We start from the raw sequence: 24,485 nt of genomic DNA, 5'->3' as shown, positions 1-24,485 counted from the left end.
ATCTACCTCAGACCTTACCTTCAGCCTCTGGAACTGTTGCTGCCCCTGCACTGGTGCTGCAGGGGGAGTTGGGTGAGCATGACTCTGCACCACTTGGCTGCCATGAGGCTGGGGTGGGTTGGGATGGTGATGCCCACTATGGGCAGTTGCGAGAGTGGGGCCATGACTGCTGGAGCTCTGCGGCACAGTGGACACCTGGGAAGGAGAGAATAAAGACAAGCCACTAGGGTTAAGCCTTATGCCAGCATGGGTATCTCCAAACAGTTGCTCTGGAGGTCACCTGGGAATGATGACTCCAAATAACTTCCATCAAAGCAACATCTGTGGCAAAAAATGAACTCATATTGCTGAAGCATCTTTGGTTGTCCAGCCTAGAGCTTTGCTTTCAAGTGCTCCTTTGAGAAAGCTAAGCCTGGCCTGGAGTGACAACAACAATGATGCATCCCTGTGCAGAGTCCCCACAGTTGGGCACAGGAAGAGCACGGCTAGAACCCTGTCACCTATTTAAACTGATACACTCATCCCCATTACTGACAGTACCAGCCTGACCATGAGATTTACTTCCAAACGAACATGCTGAGGATTGCACTGTTAAATGATGGGCCTCAAGACTGTATCTACTTCCAAGGGCAAGGAGGCTCGAGTCTCACACACTGGGAGGTGGAGGAGAGAGAAAACATGCTATTTATTGTTATGTTATTGTTTGCCCACAGAACAATGAAGATTGATGAACTTCCTGAGAGGACATAAGCTTAAAAAACATGACAGCAATCCCACCTGGTAGCTGGGTGTTACAGAGTACTGTATCCCAGTAGCAGATTGCATGGTCTCCGAAACAGATTCATATACAGGAGGTGCTGGAGCAAGAACACGATGCTGGTGTTGGAATGGTTCTGTGTTGCTGGCGATACGTCTCTGCTGTGACGCGTACACAGGTGACTCCTGTTCATCCAATCGCCGCTTCATTCTGAATTCATGCTCAGGAAAGCACTATAAAACCTGTTAGAAAGAGGAATGGACAAATAGAAGCAACAAATTGTCAACCTTAACAGTAAAAATTTTATTTCAAAATCAAGGAGACAAAACAACAAAGATTCTAGTTATGCATGTTCCCTCGGCCCTAAAGGTGTTCAAGGCAAAAGTGGTTGCCGCGCTTGCTTATGCTGCCCCGCTTTGGGCCGTGATGACAGATCTTGCTCCTCTTGAGACACTGCAAAATCAATTCCTGCGTCGGCTCCTAATGCTCCCCCTGTGCGTAAGCAACGCAGCCATGCGACTAGAACTGAAGATCGCATCCTTAGAAACTTGCCTGTGGAAGCAAGTCTTCAATTATTGGTTATCATTGTGGCATAGATTACCAAACCACTACCTTGTCCAATGCTTATGGCGAGATGAATTCTCTAGCCTTTGGTCTAGTAGAATTCATGCCAAACTCCTGAGTTATGGAATCTCTCCTTCAGATTCCCTAAAACTAGACCAAATTACCGCTCAAAGACTGATCCGCCAAAGACTGGATGACATCGATCTACAGCGAAATTATATGCTGGGGGGAGGTGTTTGTTCGCCCCAGAACATTGGTATCACTTTAACTTACTGCGTTCCATCATACCTCTCCTCCCTTTCGACTGTTGCCCATAGACTGGCCTTCACCAAAGCGAGGTTCAACGTTTTTCCCTCCAACGTCCTGAGACATAGATTCTCAAAGGGCCAAGCCCCCGCCACGTGCGAATGTGATAAGGAGACGCCGGAGTCGCTCCAGCACATCATGTTCACTTGCCCCCTGTTCAATGTGCCACGGGCAAATTTGTTGGGATCAATCATACAGAAACTAGAGGGTACCCCACCAAAATTCCACCTTGCCCAAATCTTGCAGGATAAGGATACTCATACGACCCTGAATGTGGCAAGGTTCCTGGTCGCTGTCCTTACCCAAAAGCGACGCCAAGGAGGACTACAAGCTAACTAAGGCGTAGTATGCCATTCTATTTTATAGTATTTTATTGTTATGGTGGTGTTTTAGCGGCTGTTTTTTTCTCCCACCACGTGCACAAGCTGTTATTTATGTGTTGTTTTTACCTGTATGGGCCTATGGCCGTAATAAATATTGTTTTGTTTTTGTTTTTTTTGTTTTGTTATGCATTTAAACAAAGTCTGCTCTTTGTAGGAATTTAGAGCAGTGTTTCCCAAACTTGGGTCTCAGCTGTTTTTAGACTACAACTCTCATCATCCCTCACGAGCAGGACCAGTGGGGTCAGGGTTGGTGGGAATTGTAGTCCCAACACAGCTGGAGACCAAAGTTTGGGAAACACGAGTTTAGAGGGTATAATGTGACTAGACTGAAGATTTATAGGTGGACAAACATATTACATTTTAGTTTCACCTTAAATGTATCATGATAAACTTGACAGAAACTGGATGGCTTCATGAGTGCAGTTATGCCAAACTATAGAACTAAAGCACCATATATAAGATAAATGCTACCATATCTGCTTGTGCAGATCCTAATCCACCCCCACCCCACCCCACCGGAAGAAAGACCAGTTTCAATCCAAGCTGAGTTAGCAAAGTTCTTCTGAATGGCCTTTGGCAGATCACTCTTTTAGCCTAACCTACTTCTCAGGTTAACCTGCTTTTTAAAAGCTTCCTTAAGTGTTTTTGTTTGCAAATATTAATCTACTTCACAAGGGTTGTCTGCAGTGTTAGAAACTGAGATATAAAAGCTAGGAGCCATAGCAAAACAGATCATACAAAGAGCACAGTGGGACTGAAATTTAGGCACGTGTGGGACAATAACAACTAGTGAATTTCATGGCTGAGTGAGGATTTGAATTCCAGCATCATAATATCCTTTAAGAGTTGTGGTAACCAGGATTGTACACAGTATTTCAAGTGCAGCTGCACCATAGGCTTGTATAAAGCCATTGTGATATTTCCAGTTCTGTTTCCAATCCTTTCCCTGATGATCCAAAAATATAATTCCCCATTTTTACCACTGCCACAACCTGGGTCAACATCTTCATTGGGCCCTATGACCCTATAATGGTAGGACACCACCAGCTCAGCCCTCCATAGCATATATGTAATGTTAGGATATGTTGCCCCTTGCGTGCATCCCCTTACACTTATTAACACTGCATCAGATTTATCATTTTAATACTCATTCACCCAGTTTGGAGAAATCCCTTTGGAGCGATTTACAGCCTCTTTTTGTTCAAAACTACCCTGAACAATTTGGTGTCATCAGCAAACTTTGCTAACTCATCTCCAGGAAGGAATAGAAAGGAGTTCTGCCTCATGCTGCAGAGTTGGGTTCAAAAAGCAGGTAAATCTCACTCACTGTCACAGGACCAGAACCAAGAACAAGACAAAAATGGTTCTCATATCTATTTCAAGATATAAGAATATTTATTCTACTTGCACTCAGCGTTCGAAATTAGCTAGGAGCTGGTTACATTTTGCGACTGACAACCGGCCTTTAACGAGTCAGTGGAGATGTCCAGGCGCCATTGTTTGGTGCCTAACATCTCCACCTGACTGGTGTAGCTGCAATGCCACGTCAGTCAGTTGGTCTGCGGGGCAGCAGCGCACCAAAATATACGCCTCTTTTGCTGCTGCACTGCTCTGCGAATCACCTGGTCTGCAGGGTAACATGGCACCAGAAGTGCTGCACAAGCCAAGTGATTCCCCACAGCCAGCCAGCCACTCCAGCTCACTGGGCTTTAGCAGCTCCGCAAAGGCCACCTGGGTCCAGTTTTGTTAGGGCCAAGGCAGTGACTTTTGAGCCCTGGAAGTAGAGGGCTGCTCCTTGTGGTGACGGGCAACAGCGGGATGCGGACGGTTGCAGCAAGAGGGTGCAGACACCCGAGATTGCACTGCTGGGGATGCTGCCGAGGAGCCTTTGGGGGCTGTTGCCTGGAGCCCCACCAGCGCTGCAAATGCAGACCTAGCTGCTCGTTTTGCTGCTCCAACTTCTTAAGCAGCTCCTGCAGCTTCCAAACATTGGTGTCAGTGCTACCGCAGCTCCAAAGAACCCTGTAACCCTCTCGCCCCACAAGGCAGCTCCAGGAGTGCTCCAGTTGCCGCCTACTCCTCCTATTCTCCCTGTGTCAGGTGAAGCTTCCCCCTCCACCCCCTTCCCCAACACAACCTGGCTGTGTAGAGGGGGCCCACCTTCCTTAGGCTAGCTCTGCTCTCCCCACCCCCATGCTCAATATGCATTCCTAGAAAAGAAAATGATGCAGCAGAATCCAAATAAAGGGGGCAAACCTTCCAAGCAAGCCAGCAAAAATATTATTATGGGGGGGGGGGGAATGAAAGGCAAAGCAATAAAAGAGGCACTGCTTAACTGCTAGAGTCATTTCACTTCTGAGAAGCAAGATCACCATTAGAAACTCCTTAAATAATCAGCCAGCTCAGGAATCAGCAGCAGAAGCCCCGCAACAAAAACCAGTCCTTTTTCTGTCAAGGGTATGCAGTACAAGTACCTTTTCCCCCCTAGAAAAAAGGCACTGGTTAAAAGCGTGGCACTTGCTTTAACAGCTTCATGGCACCTTTTTTCTAAGGCCCTGAGTAAAACCCATTTAACTGTCCATAACTTGCTGTCTCACAGAAAGGCTGAAGGGGTGGGGTGAAAATCGGCCAGATCTCCCTTTCTGCCCCCTCCCCAAGAAAAGCAATCTATTTAACTGTGTGAAAGAGCTTCTTATGTAAATTGTACAACAATGGAAAAGACATCAACAAGCGTCCTGGAAGGCATCTCCTGCCCAGCCAGAAGAGTTCTCTGCACCATGTGCAAACCATGTGGCTGCAAATCTCAATGTGGCCACAAGGGAGCACTCCTGAGTTGCAGAAAGCGACTGGCAATTGGTTAATTTCAAACACTGGTTGCCTGGGAAAAGGGAAATATGTTCACAAGGCAACTAGTCCACAGAACCATTGTAGTCTGCTATCCACATGATGCCCAGCTAGCCATTCTGGCTCTGAAAGGCACAGAGGACCAACTTTTTTTTACACCTCCCTTACCTGCTAGTCTAAATGAGATTGTTTCTTCCCAAGGATGACCAGATTATGTGGTTACTTATAAACATCAGTGAAGAATGAATTGTTATCCAGACAAAAACTTTGAAAAGGAAAATGAAGAAAAAGAGGAGAATGCGGCAAATTAAAAAAACAAAAATAGCCATACAAAGATAAAGGTTAGGGCCAGAGGCCCAACTGGACTGCAGTAGTGGATACTTGGAGCTGTCTCCTAGCTACTTTTTCCAACAATGTGAATGCTGAATGCTGACTGTGACATCCTTTTCACAACAAGAGCAACGCCATACAATAGTTCACTCCAGGGATCTAAATTATCCCCCTTATCATACCCCAGGTGTCACCTGTGGATCATTTAGGCAGTTTAAGGCAGACTTGCAGAATAATACAGCTTTATTTCAAAGAGCTTCACATGCATTACCTCCCTGATCCTTACCACAATCCTGTAAGGTAGGCAATTGCCAGTCTTCTCATATGGGAGATGTGGGGCTGAGGTGAAGAGAATGTTGGCTTGCCTAAGACCACCTAAGAGGGTTCCACCAACTGGGAATGTTCCAGGCTTCCCCATTCAATAACTGTGCTACACTAGCCACTTCATACATACACTCAGGTAACAAAGTAGAGATGTTTTTACAAAAGCTGGGTGCTTTTAGTTTTTTTGCCCTTAAAGCCACTAATGACAAGTTAAATATGATAGCTTTGCACCCTTTAAGAATTATTTGCAAGGGTGCTCTAAGGCTACCTAATATTTCATGGTATTTCAGAAAGGCAATAAAAAGGCTCATTCATGGTTGTGAGCCATTATATCAGTGAGTCAACATATCAGTTCTGTTGAGTGACACTTGAAAGGAATCTTCCCCAAACTGGTGCCCTCTGGATGGTTTGGGCAACATCAGGCCCAGCCAGCACAGAAAGGAAGTGGTGGACATAAAACACAGTGATGATGTCCATCTTTTAATATCTTGCCTTCTGCAACAAATCTGTCCCCAAAAATGATGGGATGTGTATCATGTGCATGGCAGAACCACAAAAACCTGGGTGAGATCATCAATCAGTCCCAATCAGGGGACTTTCCCAGGAGAGTTGAAGGAAGCAGTGTTGCATCCGCTCTTAAAGAAAACATCTCTAGATCCTTTAGATCTATCCAATTACCGCCCGGTTTTGAATCTTCCGTACCTGGGTAAGCTAATTGAGAGAGTGGTTGCCGAACAGTAGTTGGTAGGTTTCTGGATGAAACATCGGCTCTGGACCCATTTCAGTCCAGCTTTCGCCCTGGTTACGGGACCGAGACGGCTTTGGTTGCCCTAACAGATGATCTCCGTAAATAGCTGGATTGAGGCGGGTCACGACTGCTGATTCTCTTAAGACCTGTCAGCAGCCTTCGACATGGTCGATCACAAACTTTTGGATCACCGCCTTGCCAACATGGAGATTCAGAGCACAGTCTGACAATGGCTGCACTCCTTTATCTCAGGTCAGGGACAGAGGGTGGCGCTAGGAAGGGAGTTGTTACCGCGGCACTCCTTGGTGTGTTGGAGTGTGGATTGCACAGGGTTCAATCCTTTCCCCGATGCTTTTCAATATCTTTATGTGCCCCTTGCCTAGATTGTCTGGAACTTTGGGCTGGGTTGTCATCAATATGCTGATAACACCCAGCTTTATCTGTTGATGGACAGCCACCCTGACTCGGCCCTGGACACACTGACCTGATGCTTGGAAGCTGTGGCTGGATAAGCTGCGTGGGAGCCGGTTGAAGTTAAATCCTTCAAAGACGGAAGTCCTCTGGCCGGGTCGAGACGACATGGGGTTGGGGGGCCAACTCCCATCTCTTGCGGGGGCTCAATTAGTACCAGTGCCTTCTGTCAAGAGCTTGGGTGTAACCTTCGATGCCTCCCTTTCCATGGCGGCGCAGGTTGCGGCCACAGCAAAGGTGGCATTTTCCCATCTCCACCGTATTAAGCAATTGGTCCCTTACCTTTCTCGCCCTGATCTGGCCACAGTGATCCATGCAATGGTCACCTCCAGGCTTGATTATTGTAACTCACTCTACGCGGGGCTGCCCTTGAAGCTGACCCAGAAACTCCAGTGGGTGCAGAATGCTGTGGCGAGGCTCCTTACGGAGTCCTTTCCATGGGATCACATTCATCCAGTGCTTTACCAACTGCACTGGCTCCCGGTGGTGTACAGGGTGCTGGTTTTGACCTACAAGACCGCCTCTTCTGGTATGCCCCGCAGAGGACCTTAAGGTCCACAAATGACAACATTTTGGAGGTCCTAAGTCGCAAGGTGGTTAGATTGGGCTCAACTAGGGCCAGGACCTTTTCAGTACTGGCCCCAACTCGGTGGAACGCTCTGTCACAAGAGACTAGGGCCCTGCGGGACTTGACATCTTTCCGCAGGGCCTGCAAGACAGAGCTGTTCCGCCTAGCCTTTGGTTTGGACTCAGTCTGACCCTTATGTTTCCCTCCCCTTATGGTTTTGATCTATGGGCTATTATTAAAATGAAGCTGCATTTTAAATTGTATTTTTAACCTGTATTTTAAATTGTTGTGTGCCCCCCCCCCGTTTTTATTGTAATTTTACTGGTGTTAGCCGCCCTCTGGCCGGGGAGGGCGGGGTATAAATAAAAATTTACTATTATACAGCTTCCTACTCAAACATATACTGGTCTTGTCAATAATTCTTTACACATTATTATTACTTCCTGTGCGGATCATAATTGTTAAGGAGAAAAAGAATGCCACTATTTGAGCCCTACGTAGGGAGGTTCAGAGAGAGCAAATATAAAATGCTGACAAAAACATAATCACCTTCCTCCAGATGATCTGGTTGTGCTGTACTGGTCTCTGCAAACATCTTCACTTTAGCCAATTTATCTTGTTTACATATAATCCGCTTGAACATTTCAACAATGCAAAGTGGCTTATCTCTGGAAAGTGATATGCTTTACATTTTAAAATAAAAGGGCATATCCTCTTTATTTTCCTTTTTCAACCAAAGTGCCAATGAGAATTTGAGCCAATGTAATGGGGGGGGGTTTAAAATTAAAACAAGCTTTTTAGTAGGACAATAACATCAAAGTATCCCAATGTGTGGCTGAGAGTTGAACTACCATTCCATGAACTAAAGGCTGCCTTTTGTTCAGCAATAGAACTGGGATTCAGTAGCAGTGCATTCTGCATTTTTCACGAATTACCTCTCATGCAGCTCTGGGGAGTCTCCTAACCCTCTGGAGCAATTTTTCAAGAGGCAAAGGGGCTACTGAGGAAGGGATAGAAAAATGCTGCTGTCCCAAAAGCAGAACTCACAGGATTCGTCCACCAGTGGCACCATAATCAGAACCTACAAGCTCAACACTAAGAATGCTAAGCTTCGCATATGCTAAATATTCCTGTTTCTCATTCCAGATTCCTTCAAGCAACTGAAACACTTTTGTCCTAATCTGCATGGTCTAAGCCTCAGGAGGCTAAAGGAAACTATTGACATACATAACCTTCCATTAACTCTGAAGATACATACATGTCAGTTGATAGTGCTAATTAGATTTAGGTCACTTAACTATAGGAAGTTATGCTCCTATGTATTGTTCCCCAAGACACACACTCTCTCTCTCCTTCTGCATCCATTAGAACACATGCTGTTGATTTGCCCAGAGGTTAGGCAAGGTCAGACAGCTGCTGTAACAGTCACCATTCAGAAGTAGATCCCAAACTTGTAACAGGGATTTGGGAATTGCTTGAAAATGAAAAAAAGCAAGCAACCAAGCAAGCAAACCACCAACTGTGTTTTTCAAAGGAACAACACAAATTTCTAGTTAAGACAACAAAGAGTAAAATTTCACCCAGAAGATTAAGTACCATAATTTTAAAAATATCAACTTCTAATACTTAAAATGTAGAGATAGAGATAAGGCACACAGTTATAGAACAACACAGTATATCCAGCATCATTTGCAATACAACTCACCCCAACCTTAGCATGGAAAAGAATTGTAGCACCAGCAATTAGCAGGTGAAATTAGCTTAAATTCAAATGTCATCATTACACAAATCAAACCTTTTTCATCAGCCAAAAGCAGATTTTTTCCATTCCCCGTTGCATATGATTTGCACTCACTAGAAAGAATGAACTTTATCCACTGATTTCAAACCACTACTCAGGAAGAAAGATATGTAAGAAATGGAAAGGAGAAAAGGACAGTTTTAAGAGGACACCATAGTCTGGCAAAGTACAGTAGCACATATGAGGCACACTCCCTGATCTGGCTCCTCACAGGGTCCCTGCCATGGGAGCATATTCACCCACTGCTTTTCCAGCTGCACTGGCTCCCGGTGGAGTACAGGGTCAGATTTAAGGTGCTGGTTTTGACCTTTAAAGCCCTTCATGGCCTAGGACCCTCGTACCTACGGGACCGCCTCTCCTGGTATGCCCCACGGAGAGCCTCAAGGTCCATAAATAGCAACACCCTAGAGGCCCTAAGGAAGTTAGATTAGCTTCAACCAGAGCCAGGGCCTTTTCAACACTGGCTCCGGCCTGGTGGAAAGCTCTGCCTCATGAGACCAGGGCCCTGCAGGATCTGATTTCTTTCCGCAGGGCCTGTAAGACAGAGTTGTTCCACCTGGCCTTTGGCTAGGAGCCAATTTGATTCCCTCCCCCTCTTTCTTTTCCTTTCTCCTCCTGTGATGAGGCTGCATTTTATGTGCCTGTATGTGCCTACTCAGAAGGCCAACTGAGCTCAGTGGAGCTTCCTCCCAGCAGATTACTCCCAGCCAGTGTGGTGGAGTGGTCAGAGTGTAGGACAGGACTGGACAGACCCAGTTTCAAACCCCAATTCAGCTGTAAAGTTCAAGAGGTGACTACGGACTTGTCGTTTTCACTCAGCCTAACTTACCTCATAGGGACGTTCTGAAGGAAAGACAAGGGAAACTGTATGCTAAATTGAGCTCCTTGAAGAAGGCAAGATGCAGTTTTAATAAAATGAATGAGTATAACACGTATGTAGATTTGAGTTGAGAAGTTTAATATCCTGACCCTATGCTGACCTATCCCTCCATCCCCCACAAAACCAAACCAATGGTAACTAATGACAAAATGCTTTTGGCAGGGATGGAGAAGCTGTGGCCCTCCAGATGTTGCACTGCAACTCCTATTAGCCTCAGTTGGCATGGTTAAGAACACCTAGAGATCGACAGGTTCTCCATCCCTGTAAAAGAAGCACAAAACCACTCTGCCCTGAAACCATAGCATAGAATACGATGGAACCTTTAAGAGAACTAGTATGATCTATTTCTATAACTGCACTTCAAGTGGAGAGACATGGTTGTATCCATGACAGCAAAAAACTGAATAAATTAAATTCAATAACATTGCACACAACATGTAAAATATTTACACAAGGTTTGAAGAAATCTAGAAACTTACACAGCAATTTTTTCAAAGGGAAAAACAGTCACTTAAAAAAAATCATTTTAATAGTTATGTATTATTTATAACCAACTCTTCTAGATATCCAATTGCATTCCTAAAATAGAGGAAAGTAACTGCCAGCTAGCTGCTCTCTCAATTCCACAACACAAACACCATTATTTTTAAAGAGCCACTCTTAAAAATTGCACACTTTCTATTTAAAGAGCATATTTAATGGCAGTGAACCCCATTTAAGCACAACCCAGTGTCTGGAAAAGCAAAATGTGCCGCCTCTGTTCACACTCGGGCATCTGAGGACAAAAGGCATCAGTGTAAGAACTGAGTGATTAAGGCAGGATTCAAAGTGATTGGTTGCATTACAAGGGGCCTCCAGGGTCTGTCACCATCGGCTCTTCTGGTAACAGCCCAACTTCACCCTGATGACCTCGGATAAGGTCCTTTAAAGGGGGCTTTTATGACTGCCATAGCTCTCGCCTGGAAAGCCATGAGGTGGTGCCCAGGCAGCTACTACTTCCTGAAGCTGCTTCTCAGGCACGTGGAATGAAAGGGTGGCTGTTCCTGCGCTCCCAAGCTGCTAGCCAGGTTTTTTACAAGCCACACGTTGAAGAGCTTTGTGCCCACACTGACAAGAAGAAAAAGCAAATACATCCATTCATTTAGCCACGCTTCCTCATCCACTCAATCTTTCCCTGCCTTCCATTCCTGAGCATTGGAGCTGAAGTGAAAGTGAGCCATCAGGATAGCGAGATTCCTGGGATGTTCTCCCCAGGGAGGTTCGTCTGGCATTTTCATTATACTTAGGTGAAAAAGGTCCTCTTCAAAAAGGCCTTTGGTTGGCTAACATCCTATATTCTTTTAAATGTGCTTGCAGGAAGGGAGGGGGGATTATTGTTTTGTTCTGTTCTATTTCTTAAAGCATTTTGTGTTTTTATCTACCCGAGATCTACGGATGAAGGGCGGTATACAAATTTAATAAATGATAATGATAATGTTAATAACAATGAAGTCCTCTTGGTCTTACTCCCAAGTAATCGGGGCTAGGCTTGCAGGACAAGCAGCTCTCCTCCTCTTCGTCGTGAAAGTGAAGCAGAATTCCAGGAAGAGTGATAATGTTTGATTTTATTTTATTTTTAAAGGACCCAAACTCCCGACTGCAGCGACCACGGCCCGCAGGAGGGGCCGCATCACCCTGGGCGAAACTACCGAGGGGGGGAGGGGAACAGAGGCGGCGCCGGTGGCCGCGGAAGCGCCACCGGAGAGAGAGGGAGAGCCAGAGGGAGGCCCCGCCCACCCGGCGGCGCCCCTCGCCCCCTCCCCGAGGGGGCGGAGCCACAATGCATCGCGAATAAGCAGGGTGGAAGAGAGCCGGCCGGGAAGGGGAAACTTGGGGGGCGGGCCAGGCAGCCAGAACCGCCTAGGATTGGCGGCGCGGGAACAAGAAGAGGGGCCGACACCGCCTTAGTGCCGATGACCGAACGAATCGCTTCCACTCCCTCCATCCTCCCTCCCTCCCTCTCCCGCTTTCAACGGATGGCGCGCGCGACACAGGCGCGAAGCCACGCCCCTCCACACACTGCGCGCGCACCAAACTCCCCTTCGCCCGCCCGCCCGCCACGGGTCTTGTCAGCGCGCGTGCGCGCGCCCAGCCGCTCGCGCCTTCTGCTCACCTCAGCGCCGCCGCCGCTGCCTCGTACTTGCCGTCCTCCTCGCGCTCAAGGCGCCCGCCTCGTCTGGCTCCTCGCCGTTGCCGCTTTCTCCTCAGGCGGCGGGGCCGGGAGCCTCGTCAGGAGCCGAAGGCCGAGCCAGGCCTCCGTCTGCCCGCCCCGCGTCCCCCACACGGAGCAGGGCGACGAGGCAGCTCGCGGCGGGGGCGCCGCTCGAAGGGAAGCGGGCGAAGGGAAGCGAAGGCAGCAGCGAGGGAGCAGGTTGCCCAGACCAACCGCCTCAGGACGGCCGCCGCCGCCGAGCACTGCCCGCTTCTCTGTTCCTTGGGAAATCCCGCCTCTCTCCTGCCCCCGGGGCGGCCTCCCGCACGGCCATTGGGCGGCGCTGACGCCGCTCGGCCTCCCCGCCAATTGCCGCGCGGCGCTGGCCAGCTTCCGCTGCCTCGATTGGGCGACGGCTCCCAGGAAGGGGATGCGAAAGGAGGGTTGTAGGAGGAAGGGGGAGAAGGCTAAAAAAAATTCCGGATCGGAATCAAAGGCCCGCCCTTCCCGTTCGCCCATTGGATGGCAAAGCACGGCCCCAGGCCCGCGGGTGGCGGAGGAAGCCGTCGCTCGAGGAGGCGGAGAGGCAGGCCCCGCCCAGCTGGGTGGCTGCAGGAGCCCTTTTGTGGAATGTTTACATCGCGGCTCGTGGCGGCCAAAGCGGCGCAGCGGCCTCGGCCAAGGGCGGCCGCCCTCCGGCAGGGAAGGAGGGGCCCGTGGGGCGCCAGGCGCGCGCGGGCCCCGGCCGGGAACGCGGCGCCGCAACACGCCGCAGAGGGGCGCGCTTCGAGGACCCCCGGCTGACGCCGCCGCGCGCGCTCTCGGGAGGAAGGCGGGCGGCCCCGGGGCAACAGGTTGCCAGAGCTACCATACGGCCGCGAAGTAGAAATGCCCGCAAAAAACAGTCGCCGGGAATAATGTCTGAAAATACTGGTGCGCAGAAGGTCCGACAGCTTAGGGTTAGGAAAAACATTTATCAAGTCCCCCTTGTGTTTACGGGGATTTCCAAAGGATTGTTAGCATTCAAGTTTCTAGCCTCTGGCAATAAAGAACTGTTGCAATCCTATGCATTCTTACCTCGGAATAACTCCTGCTCTGTTCAGTGGTCCTTACTTCCAAGGAAACATGTATAGATTTGTACCACCGATTTAAGTCAGTCACAGAATTTAAACTTCACAGAGTTTGATACCCTGAGAATACTCAGTTGGATCTCCTGACTGTTTTCATTGTCACAGGCAACCAACCCCAGAAAATATTGAATTCTTAAAAACATTCAGGACACCTTGCCAGCATCATGAGAGCCAGTTCCCAAAGAATTGTCCCAAACCAAGTACTGTACACACAAGACCAGTTGAACACAGCAAGCTGCAGTGTTACATAGAAATTCAGTCCGCACAATGATCGCTATAGATCTGCAGTCCAAAAACAAAAACTGCTTTGCTTGCTATCTGTCCTCTTTTTAATATATACACTGGGGAAGCACATTTTTAAGCAAAAAGAGAGCCCAGCCACCAAAACAACACTAAGTATGTTTTAAAAATGTGTATAGTTAGCTTGCAAATGCTCTCCCCCACCCCCAAACCTTAATGCTGGTGCATCATCACACGAGAGATTTATGTACACAATGACTGGTTTGGGAAATTGCAGTCTTAGAAAACTCATTTGCTCTTACATCAGCTGTGCTTTTTTCCGGAGGTAAGACACCTGCCCATCCTAAACCTACATTCATGTACACTCACACCTGAACATCTAGTTTAAAGGGTAGCAACACAACCTGCCTCTCCTAGTCAATGATGTATGTCTTGAGTCGCAGTTCTGATCAAATGAAACGCATTATAGAATTGTAGAGTTGGATGGGTCCATGGCGGACTTCTAGTCCAGCCCCTGCAATGCAGGAATCTTTTTGTCCAATGTGAGGCTTGAACCCACAACCCTGAGAGTAAGAGTCTCATGCTCTACCAGCTGAGCTACCCAGGCTCTGACATGTAGGAGTCCATTCCAAACCTTCAGGTGGCATGAGTTTATAGGCTGCTTTGGTAACAAAAACAACTTCCAGAACAGCAAAATTCTGTAAAGTACAGTTTTATATATCCGTGTATGTATTATTTATTTATTTATTACATTTATATACCACCTTCTTCTTCCAAGGAGCTCAAGGCGGTGTATGAAGTTTGTAACCACTGCATTAAACCAATGATTTTCCAGCTAGGAACTCCTTAGAAGAGGGCATAATGTTTCTGATGCTCCCAGTGCCATGAAAATATACTCATAACTGTGTGTGAGTGAAAGTATCAAAAGACGGGGCTCAATATGTGTGTTTCTCTACAAAAAAAGAGCACAGGTGCAGCAAAATGCACAGACCACCAGTCACTGGTACGATGAACATTCTCTCCTGCTGTGTGGGTCTGGTTCCATGTCTTAATGCATCCTCTTGCCTATTTATGTATACATATACACACAACAGATGCAAAAGAAAACAGCCCATCTACATTATGGAATGGCAGAAACCGCAGAGCAACAAGAAGAAATGGAATTAGGCAGCTCACTACATCCATAAGCCAGACACTTGGCCCACCAAGCTCAGTCCTGTCCACGGACGAGCAGCAGCTCTCCAGGGTTTCAGGCAGGGAGATGCCAGGGACTGAACCTGGTGTCTTCTGTGTGCAAAAACAGCAGCTCTATTGCTGAGCTATGGTCCTTCCACATTTGCATGCTCCCCAAAAAATTATTCTTTCAACTGCATCTTGTAGGGACTTGTTGAGCTGCTTGACATAGAATGGTCAGAAGCAATGTTTTTTCTGGGGGTACTCAAGGATATGCAGTACTGGCACCTATTTTCTTTTTTAAAAAGCACTGGTCAGAAGGGAAATGGGCTAGCACCCAAATCAGGGAGAAGTCTCTCCCACATGTGATTTCATGCAAAGCTTTGGTCTGAGAGAACCAAGGTACAGCTGTAATGGAATGGAGTATCCCGAGAGAAGGCATGGCTGGCTAGAACACTGAATACAAGCACTCCACAAGGCACAATTACATTACAGTTCCTGCTTAAAAACAAGAAGTGATTGTTTACTCCCCTAACCTAATGCTGTGGACATAGCGTATCTTGATTTTAGTAAGGCTTTTGACAAAGTCCCCCATGATGTTTTTGCAAGGAAGCTGGTACAATGTGGGTTGAAAGAAGTATCTGTTAGGGGCATTTGTAGCTGCTGACCAAACCCGCAGAGTACTCCTTGTCATCCTGGGAAAAAGTAACAAGAGCTGTTTGACAGTGGCACAGACTTCCTCAGGAGGTGATGAACTCTCCTTCCTTGGAGGTTTTTAAGCAGAAGTTGGATGACCGCCTGTCATAGATGTTTTTGCTAAGATTCCTGCATTGCAGGAGGTTGGACTAGATGACTCTTGGGGTCCCTTCCAACTCTGCAATTCTAGGATTCCACCCAGCTGTCACCAGTAGTTACATATTAAACTCACCCACTCCTTCCAACAATGATATCTGGGCCAGATCAAAGGGCAGGAAGGTGACACAGTCTCTGCTTATGCCCAAGTTCATCACAGCATACATGAGAGGAGGCTCCTTCTTGGATTTCAGATCCACTATTTGGGAGCATGATTTTATCCTGGAAGCAGCAAACACAAGCATTGCCCAAGAAGCTAATTGTGAAGATGGCAGCCACACATGCTCAGAGCATTGCTTGTCCACACATTTTCCCACATGGATAAAGCTACTAGCAATTAAGCCGCTTCCATCACCAGGAACACCTCCGACTTGCAGCTGCTGCACAGCAGACGTTCACATTAGCCTGACTCTTAAAAAAAAAGAAGTAAAAATAAATCAGCCAACATGACTGGGCTTGAATTAATAGAAACTCTGTCCCTCAGAAGACGGCGCCTAAGCTAAATGTGGGGAAATAATTATATTCACTTAGCTGGAAATCTCTAGGATTTGATTCAGTGTGATGGCTTTAAAAAGGTAGAGAAAAGTGGACTAATTCATGGATAACCAAGTCTGCCATCAGTGATTGGCCACATTAGCGACATAAAACCTCCACATCTAAAAGCACCTGTGAGTATCAGCTCCTGAGGAGGACCACTGCCTTCATGCCCTTCTCATAAACATGACAGAAAAAGCAGATCGACCCAGTGTTTGAAATTAGCCAGGCACATTTTGCACCTGGCTTTCAACCACTTGCAACCAAGTGAAGATGCCTGGGCGCCAGGATGGCACCTGTCATCTTAGTCATCTAGGGATCATTGGCTCTGAACTGTTTTTACACACTAATGTCCCATTTTGTAGAATTCCGTTTTATCTGCAAAATCAGAATGAATTTCTGGAACCAAATTGCTTTTTCTGTTCTGCCTGAACAGGGCGGAATAGGTCAATATATATGCAGACTGTCCCTCAATCAAGTGACTTTTCTTCTTTTAAGTTCTCCAAGCTCTTAACCTAGCTCAAGGTTGGCAGTGAACTAGCCAGATGGTTAACTGAGAATCATAGCCAGCCCATCATATGAAAAATAGGACTTTAGAGCCATCTTGCCCACAAAATGGCAACTATACATTCCGTTTTGGTGACCACAACCTTGGTTTAAGGCAGTGGTTTTTCAGCAAGTGTGCCATGGCACCCTGGGGTCCCTTGATTAACAGTCAGAGGTGCCGTGGGCAACACTGCCCTCTGTCCCTCCCTCCTCTGATGCCCTTTCATGTCTCTGCTGCCCAAAGGCTTGCACAGCTGTTTGTTGCAGCAGCCTTGGCTATTTGACACCTTGGTTATCTATCTAACACTATTGAAAATGCTGGTCCAATTCTGTGGGGGGGGGGGGGTTCTTCCAAAAGCTGTGTTCTAGACCAGAGCTTTCAAAACTTTTCATGTTGGTGACACATTTTTTAGACATGCATCATTTTGTGACACGGTAATTCAGTTTTACTAGCAAACCGGAGGTTAAACTAACCTATTTCCAGCCCCGGGAGGAGCGCAGGGAGCATTCGTGTGACACACCTACACACTGCAGCCAACACAATGTGTCATGACACACACTTTGGAAAGCTCTGCGCCAGACAGTTGGGATCCAGACTGAGGAAACCTGCATCCAAATCCTTACACAAGCATGAAATTCACTGGGTGTTACCTTTGCCTGCAATGGCATCGTCACACAACAGCTATCATAAAGTTACGACGGTAGGGAAGACACGGATGAAATAATATTGTCCCACTAAAGCTTGTTTAGTTCTCCTAAGTAACTTTTGCCCCAAGCTCTTGATGTTTTATAGCCTCCCTGCACCGTACCGGTTCTGACACCCCAACACCACCAAGAGGAAAATGAGATCCTTCAAAATTTTGCAGGCAGCGAAAGAAAAATGCTGAAGTCTGAAAGAGAGAAAGAATTACGTATGATTGTCAAAGACCAGTGGAGCAAGAGTAAAAACCACTTCCTGTTGAGATCAAGGAGTTTAAAAACTTGAAACCTACCACTTGAACTTAACAGGGTTGGATTTGACTCCTCATAAAACAGTCCTCTGCTTTGATTTACAGACTGAACTCCAGGAGAATTTACTGCCCCTAAAGACTAGAAAAGATTGCTTTGAAGAACAGAAGACACGCCGTGCTGGATCAGGCCAAAGGCCCATCCCATCCAGCATCTTCATAGAATCATAGAATCATAGAGTTGGAAGAGACCACAAGGGCCATCGAGTCCAACCCCCTGCCAAGCAGGAAACACCATCAGAGCACTCCTGACATATGGTTGTCAAGCCTCTGCTTAAAGACCTCCAAAGAAGGAGACTCCACCACACTCCTTGGCAGCACTGTCGAACAGCTCTTACTGTCAGGAAAAACAAAACAAATTCCTTCCAGTAGCACCTTAAAGACCAACTAAGTCAGTTCTTGGTATGAGCTTTCGTGTGCATGCACACTTCTTCAGACCAACACGGCTACCTATGCCTATGCCTACTTCTTCAGACCAACACGGCTACCTATCTGTTACTGTCAGGAAGTTCTTCCTAATGTTTAGGTGGAATCTTCTTTCTTGTAGTTTGGAACCATTGCTCCGTGTCCGCTTCTCCGGAGCAGCAGAAAACAACCTTTCTCCCTCCTCTATGTGACATCCTTCTATATATTTGAACATGGCTATCATATCTCAAGCCAGGTGTCACCCATCTTGTATTTGTGCCTCTCATTTTTTTTTGCCCAAGTGCAATACTTTACATTTCTCCCTGTTAAAATTCATCTTGTTTGTTTTCTAATCTGTCAAGTTCTCTAATCTGTCAAGGTCGTTTTGAAGTGTGATCCTGTCCTCTGGGGTGTTAGCCACCCCTCCCAGTTTGGTGTCATCTGCAAATTTGATCAGGATGCCCTTGAGTCCATCATCCAAGTCGTTGATAAAGATGTTGAATAAGACCGGGCCCAAGACAGAACCCTGTGGCACCCCACTAGTCACTCTTCTCCAGGATGAAGAGGAACCATTGATGAGCACCCTTTGGGTTCCGTCAGTCAGCCAGTTACAAATCCACTGAGTGGTAGCATAGTCAAGTCCGCATTTTACCAGCTTCTTTACAAGAATATCATGGGGCACCTTGTCAAATGCCTTGCTGAAATCAAGGTAGGCTACATCCACTGCGTTCCCTTCATCTACCAGGCTTGTAATTCTGTCAAATCTTGTCCTCCTCGCAAGAGCCACCCAGATGCCCATCAGGGGAAGCCCACCAAAAGGGCATGAGGAGCACTCTGTTCACCTGCAAATCCAGGTAACTGATATTCAGGAGATGCCGCCTCCAAGAGGGTCATTGTAATGGTCATTGTGGCTACTAGCTACTGAGAGCCTGCTCTTCCCCGAGTTTGTTTAAACCCCTTTCCTTTGCAAAGCCTCCATCCAAGTTGGTGGCCACAACCCCCCACTCAGCCACAAAGCTCCCTGGGTGACCTTGGGTCAGTCACCTTCCTCACTAGGTTGTTGTATGGATCAAATTAGGAAGATAACCATGTACAACCACCTTGAGCTCATAGGAAGATAAAGGTGGCATATAAATGCAGTACATAAATAAACAAAGTGTGCTGTGTGAAAAACTCCTCTGTCTATCCTGAATCCTCCAACATTTGGCTTCATGGGACAACCCCACTGGGTTCCACTTTCTCCATGAGATACATAATTTCATATACAGTCGTACCTCGGCTCCCAAACACCTTGGGAGTCTAACGTTCTGGCTCCCGAACAATTGAAAACCAGAAGTGAGTGTTTCAGCTTTCGAACATTCTTTCGGAATCCGAACGTCCGCTAGGGCTTCTGCAGCTTCCTGCAGCCAATCAGAAGCCGTGCTTTGGAAGCTGAACATTTCAGAAGTCGAACAGACTTCTGGAACAGATTCTGTTCCACTTCCGAGGTACGACTGTACCTCTATAATATGCTCCCTAATACTCACCTTCCCCCATGAACCCCCAAATGTTGCAAGCCTCCCCCATATGGGAGTTATCTGCCAGGGTTCGTATTATTGTTATTGTTGTTGTTGTTGTTTTAAAGCAGCCTTATGGGTGAAGACATGCCTCACCTAGGAGCAAAGGATGACAGAGACTCATCAAGTGCCTTCTCAGGTGTCCTGGAGCTGGTGAAGAAACACGGGGGCAGGCAGGACAAACACTGAGGGGGAAATGAAAGGCACCCACAGCATTCAAAGGTATTTGGCATTCAAGTCATAATGGAAGAAGAGAACAGAGCAACCAGCAAAGCTGCCTTACATTAAGTCAGACTGTGGGTCCACCAAGCTCAGTGGCTCCTCAAGCACCTCTCCCTGCCCTTCCAGCAGATGCCAAGGATGGGACCTGGCCCTTCTGCATGCAAAGCAACTGTTCTCTCCAGGGACAACTTTTAATCCAGAGCCCCCAAGACGCACAGGCAGAAGCCACAATGCTGGCTGTTCAACAGCCTCCACCCCTTTTTCTTGTACAAGGAGGAAGATGCGTCCTAGCCCTCCCTGAGGTTCTGCACAAGGCAGGGTGGAGAGATGAGCTTTGTTGTGACAGTTCTTGCAGGAAGGTGGCAGAGAGTCCCAGATTCCTCTTCTGAAAGGCAAAAGCGCCAAGAGCTCTGCTCCATCCCACCTCAAGCCCATCCGTCTCTGGGCATCCCACAAGCTTTCTCCCTGGCCTCTGGGGTTCCTATACCTGCCCTAAATCTGGATGCTTCCTATCTTTGCGACAGTCAATAGTGAATCTTCCATGGCTCTAACTAACCCCCACCCATACCATTTCTACTCCAATGGGCAAAGAGAGACGCTATTTGAGCCAATGGTATAGCAGAACTGATGGCGAGAGAAACCAGCTCTGCTTCTACCTAGCCTTCACCAACCTGGCGCCCTCCAGATGCACTGAACTATAACTCCCACATAGTTCCATCTGGAGGGTGGCAGGTCGAGGAAGGCTGAAGTACCTGCGATTCCACAGGTCAGATGTTCCCTTTCTGTTTCCTAGAGGCACAAGAGCAGCCCTGCAGGATCAGCCACTGCACCGGACGCCGGGCAGCCAGATTCCTCTGGAGATGTACTGCTTCTGCACATGGAGGACTCAACGGCCTTTAGCGCACCGACCCCTCGTGCAACTCAAGCCTGCCGAAATGTCGCGAGGGAGCACGATCCCTGGGGCCGGCTCTTTAGATCGCTCTTATTCTACTCCTCCCCTGCAACCGAATTTCAGTTTCACTTCCGGGATGCTTTCAAACAGCCGTCACCTCCCCCCCCCGCCCCCCGCCCATAACAGGGAAGGAGGCGGAGCCCGTGTTCCGCCCTGCCCCAATCCGCTTCAAGGAGAAAGGCGCGCTCCCTCGCCGCTCCCCTCGGGAATTACGAGTCACATTCTTGACCAACGGGACGATCCGAATTGCGGCGGCGCCTCCCCCGCCCTGGAAGCCCGGCCCTCTTCGACGAGATGGCAGCGGGAGGGGCCATCCCGGCCAGAGCGCGGCGTCCCGCCTCCAAATCCACGCACTTCGGGGGGGGGGGAGCTGCCCGTCAAAGCTGCGCCGTAAACAACGGAGGCCGCCGTCCCTCTTCCTGCCCAGCCCCGCGAAACGCAGCGCCGTCTACTCCCGAGCAAACGGGCGCGAGGGGAGGGGAGAGAAAGACCTCCGAATGGGCCGCCCTCCCGCCCGCTTCTCTTCCCGTTGCCTTGGTTGTTTTCCCAGCACCCCGTTCACACGCACACCCAAAAAGCAGCCAAGCCCCGCGTATGATTTAAGTGATTAAAAAAATAATACCGAGATCCCCTCGGCAATCGCACGCCAGCCCGGTTTTTGTGGGAGGTTTTGCGCCCCCTCCCGTTGTGGGAAAATCGGGACGCCACGTTAAAGAGACTCCCTTCCCCCGTGGGAGCGGGAGAGTTAATGCGAAGGCGGCCGGCGGATCTGGCGAGCGAGCCACCCAGAAGCCAGCCGCGCGAGGAGGAGACGAAGTGCCACAACTCCGCGTTAGTTGCAAGGAGGGCGCCCGCCAGGCGAGCGAGGCGCGCCATCCCGGCACAGGCGCCCCCGGGGGAACCCTCGCCCGCCCGGCAGCGAGCGAGGATGGAGCGCGGCGGAAAACGAAATCGGAAGCGAGACTTCCCCGCGGAGGGGGGGGAGCAGCCGCGGATCCCCAGACACGCGACACACGCGCGATTCGCCCACAGAATGACGCTCCCCGGCTAGTAACAGCCGTCCTCCCGCCCCGCCAGGAAAAGGGGCGGAGGGAGCAGCGTCGAGACCACATCCGGCCCGGGAGCCGGTGCGCGGCGGGCTTTCAACTCTCCCCGCCAGCCCGAGGCCAGAAGCGGGCGCTGCAAGCCCGCCCTTGCCCCTCTGTCCCCCGGCAGCGCTTTTGCTTCGGGGGAAAGAGGGGCGAGGGGGGCGCCGAGAGGCGGAGGGTCCCTCGCTCCTCCCTCGGCCGCTTTGGGACAGAGCGGAATCCGGAGCCGCGCCGGAGAGAAGGCTCCGCGCCCGGCGGGCGGGCGGGCGGGCGGGCAGGCAGGCGGGCGAGCCAAGCCCCCGCCGCCCTCCCCATCCGGCGGCCCGGCTCCGCAGCCCCTCCCCGGCCAGCCCAGGCCTTCCGAACTCGCGCGCCCTCCGCTTTCCAAAGGGCACCTCGGGGGGACGCGCTGGGAAGCAGCTGTTACATACCCTCCAAGCCGGACGAGGAATCCTGAATGGGAGGGAACGCCCCCCGAAGCGGATTGGCTGCTGGCGGAAGAATCGCGGAGGTTGGGGCGGGGACTGACCCGACACAGTTAGGCCACGCCCCCGGAGCGCCCGGGCTCCGCGCGGGAAGGCGGCTTCCGGCCGGTGAGCGGCCGAAGGAACTCCGGGAGGCCCCTGGGCTGCAGAAGCGCTTTCCCGCCTGCTCCAAGGGCGTCCAGCTGGGCTCCCCGAGAACAGGAGCGGAGCGGCTGCCGGATCCTCTTCCCACCGCGGCCAAGCAGATGCCCCCGGGGGAAACCCGCCGGCAGGATGCCGCCCAAGAGCCCCCTTCCGCCCCGCCAACAGCCTCTCCCGCCAGTTCGTCGGTGGGGAAAGTGCTGCACTTTCTCTGTCCTGAATCTTTCACCGTTCAGCCACGTTGGGTGTCCCTGAGTCTGAGTATTGTGAGAGACGGAGAGCAACGTCGATCCACTTTCTCTGTACCATGCATAACTTTATAAACTCTAGGACTGCAATATCTGATTTTCAACATGATGATATATCACCAATCAAACACCATGATATACTGATATATCATGATGTCTGAAATAAGAATGCAGCTATGTAGAGGCATTGGCTGGTTTCACGGTTTCCCCCACATCATGATTTTTGCATAGCACACCATGATTCACAATATTGCCAACTCAAAAATTATAAAACTAATATCACAATATAGACTTTGAACCAGTTCTGGACAATAGATTGCCCAGTCCTAACACACATTAGGAGGGACGCGGGTGGTGCTGTGGGTAAAACCTCAGCGCCTAGGACCTGCCAATCGCATGGTCGGCGGTTCAAATTCCCGCGGCGGGGTGAGCTCCCGTCGTTCGGTCCCAGGTCCTGCCCACCTAGCAGTTCGAAAGCACCCTTAAAGTGCAAGTAGATAAATAGGTACTGCTTTATAGCGGGAAGGTAAACGGCGTTCCGTGTGCTGCTCTGGTGCCGGTTCGCCGGAGCAGCTTCGTCACGCTGGCCACGTGACCCGGAAGTGTCTGCGAACAGCGCTGGCTCCTGGCCTCTAGAGTAAGATGAGCGCACAACCCTAGAGTCTGTCAAGACTGGCCCATACGGGCAGGGGTACCTTTACCTTTAACACACATTATTATTTTATCACTATTAAATTTGTATGTTGCCCTATACCTACAGGACTCAAGGTGGATCACACTCATTTGTTGTTGTTTAATCGTGTCCGACTCTTCGTGACCCCATGGACCAGAGCACGCCAGGCTCCTGTTTTCCACTGCCTCCCACAGTTAGGTCAAACTCATGCTGCTGGCTTCGAGAACACTATCCAACCATCTCGTCCTCTGTCGTCCCCTTCTCCTTGTGCCCTCCATCTGTCCCAACATCAGGGTCTTTTCCAGGGAGTCTTCTCTTCTCATGAGGTGGCCAAAGTATTGGAGCCTCAGCTTCAGGATCTGTCCTTCCAGTGAGCACTCAGGGCTGATTTCCTTCAGAATGGAGAGGTTTGATCTTCTTGCATTCCATGGGACTCTCAAGAGTCTCCTCCAGCACCAGAATTCAAAAGCATCAATTCTTTGGATATCAGCCGCCTTTATGGTCCAGCTCTCACTTCCATACAGGGAAAACCATAGCTTTAACTATACAGACCTTTGTCGGCAAGGCAATATCTCTACTTTTTAAGATGCTGTCTAGGTTTGTCATTGCTTTCCTCCCAAGAAGCAGGTGTCTTTTAATATCGTGGCTGCTGTCACCATCTGCAGTGATCATGGAGCCCAAGAAAGTAAAATCTCTCACTGCCTCCAATTCTTCCCCTTCTATTTGCCAGGAGGTGATGGGACCAATGGCCATGATCTTCATTTTTTTTTATGTTGAGCTTCAAACCATATTTTGCGCTCTCCTCTTTCACCCTCATTAAAAGGTTCTTTAATTCCTCCTCACTTTCTGCCATCAAGGTTGTGTCATCTGCATATCTGAGGTTGTTGATATTTCTTCTGGCAATCTTAATTCCGGCTAGGGATTCATCCAGCCCAGCCTTTCGCATGATGACTTCTGCATATAAGTTAAATAAGCAGGGAGACAATATACAGCCATGTCGTACTCCTTTCCCAATTTTGAACCAATCCGTTGTTCCATATCCAGTTCTAACTGTAGCTTCTTGTCC

General features: G+C 49.0%; 1 protein-coding gene across 3 annotated transcripts in view; it reads right to left on the bottom strand.

The window, feature by feature from the left end:
• Positions 1–22,324, bottom strand: part of SIN3A (SIN3 transcription regulator family member A) — a 56,117-nt gene extending 33,793 nt beyond the window's left edge. For all 3 annotated transcript variants that reach the window (XM_081838732.1, XM_081838733.1, XM_081838734.1), the window contains exons 1-3: positions 22,304–22,324; positions 778–999; positions 19–195 (exon numbers count right to left, since the gene is read on the bottom strand). In XM_081838732.1, the coding sequence (XP_081694858.1) occupies positions 19–195; positions 778–966 (366 nt within the window). In that variant the 5' untranslated portion in view covers positions 967–999; positions 22,304–22,324. The remainder of the gene's footprint in view (positions 1–18; positions 196–777; positions 1,000–22,303) is intronic.
• Positions 22,325–24,485: the final 2,161 nt, after the last annotated feature.

This window comes from Podarcis erhardii (assembly GCF_964252035.2).
Source record: "Podarcis erhardii genome assembly, chromosome: 14".
NCBI classification, from domain to species: domain Eukaryota; kingdom Metazoa; phylum Chordata; class Lepidosauria; order Squamata; family Lacertidae; genus Podarcis; species Podarcis erhardii.
The sequence above is the reverse complement of the archived record's forward strand: the minus strand, read 5'-3'. Positions and strand labels throughout refer to the sequence as shown.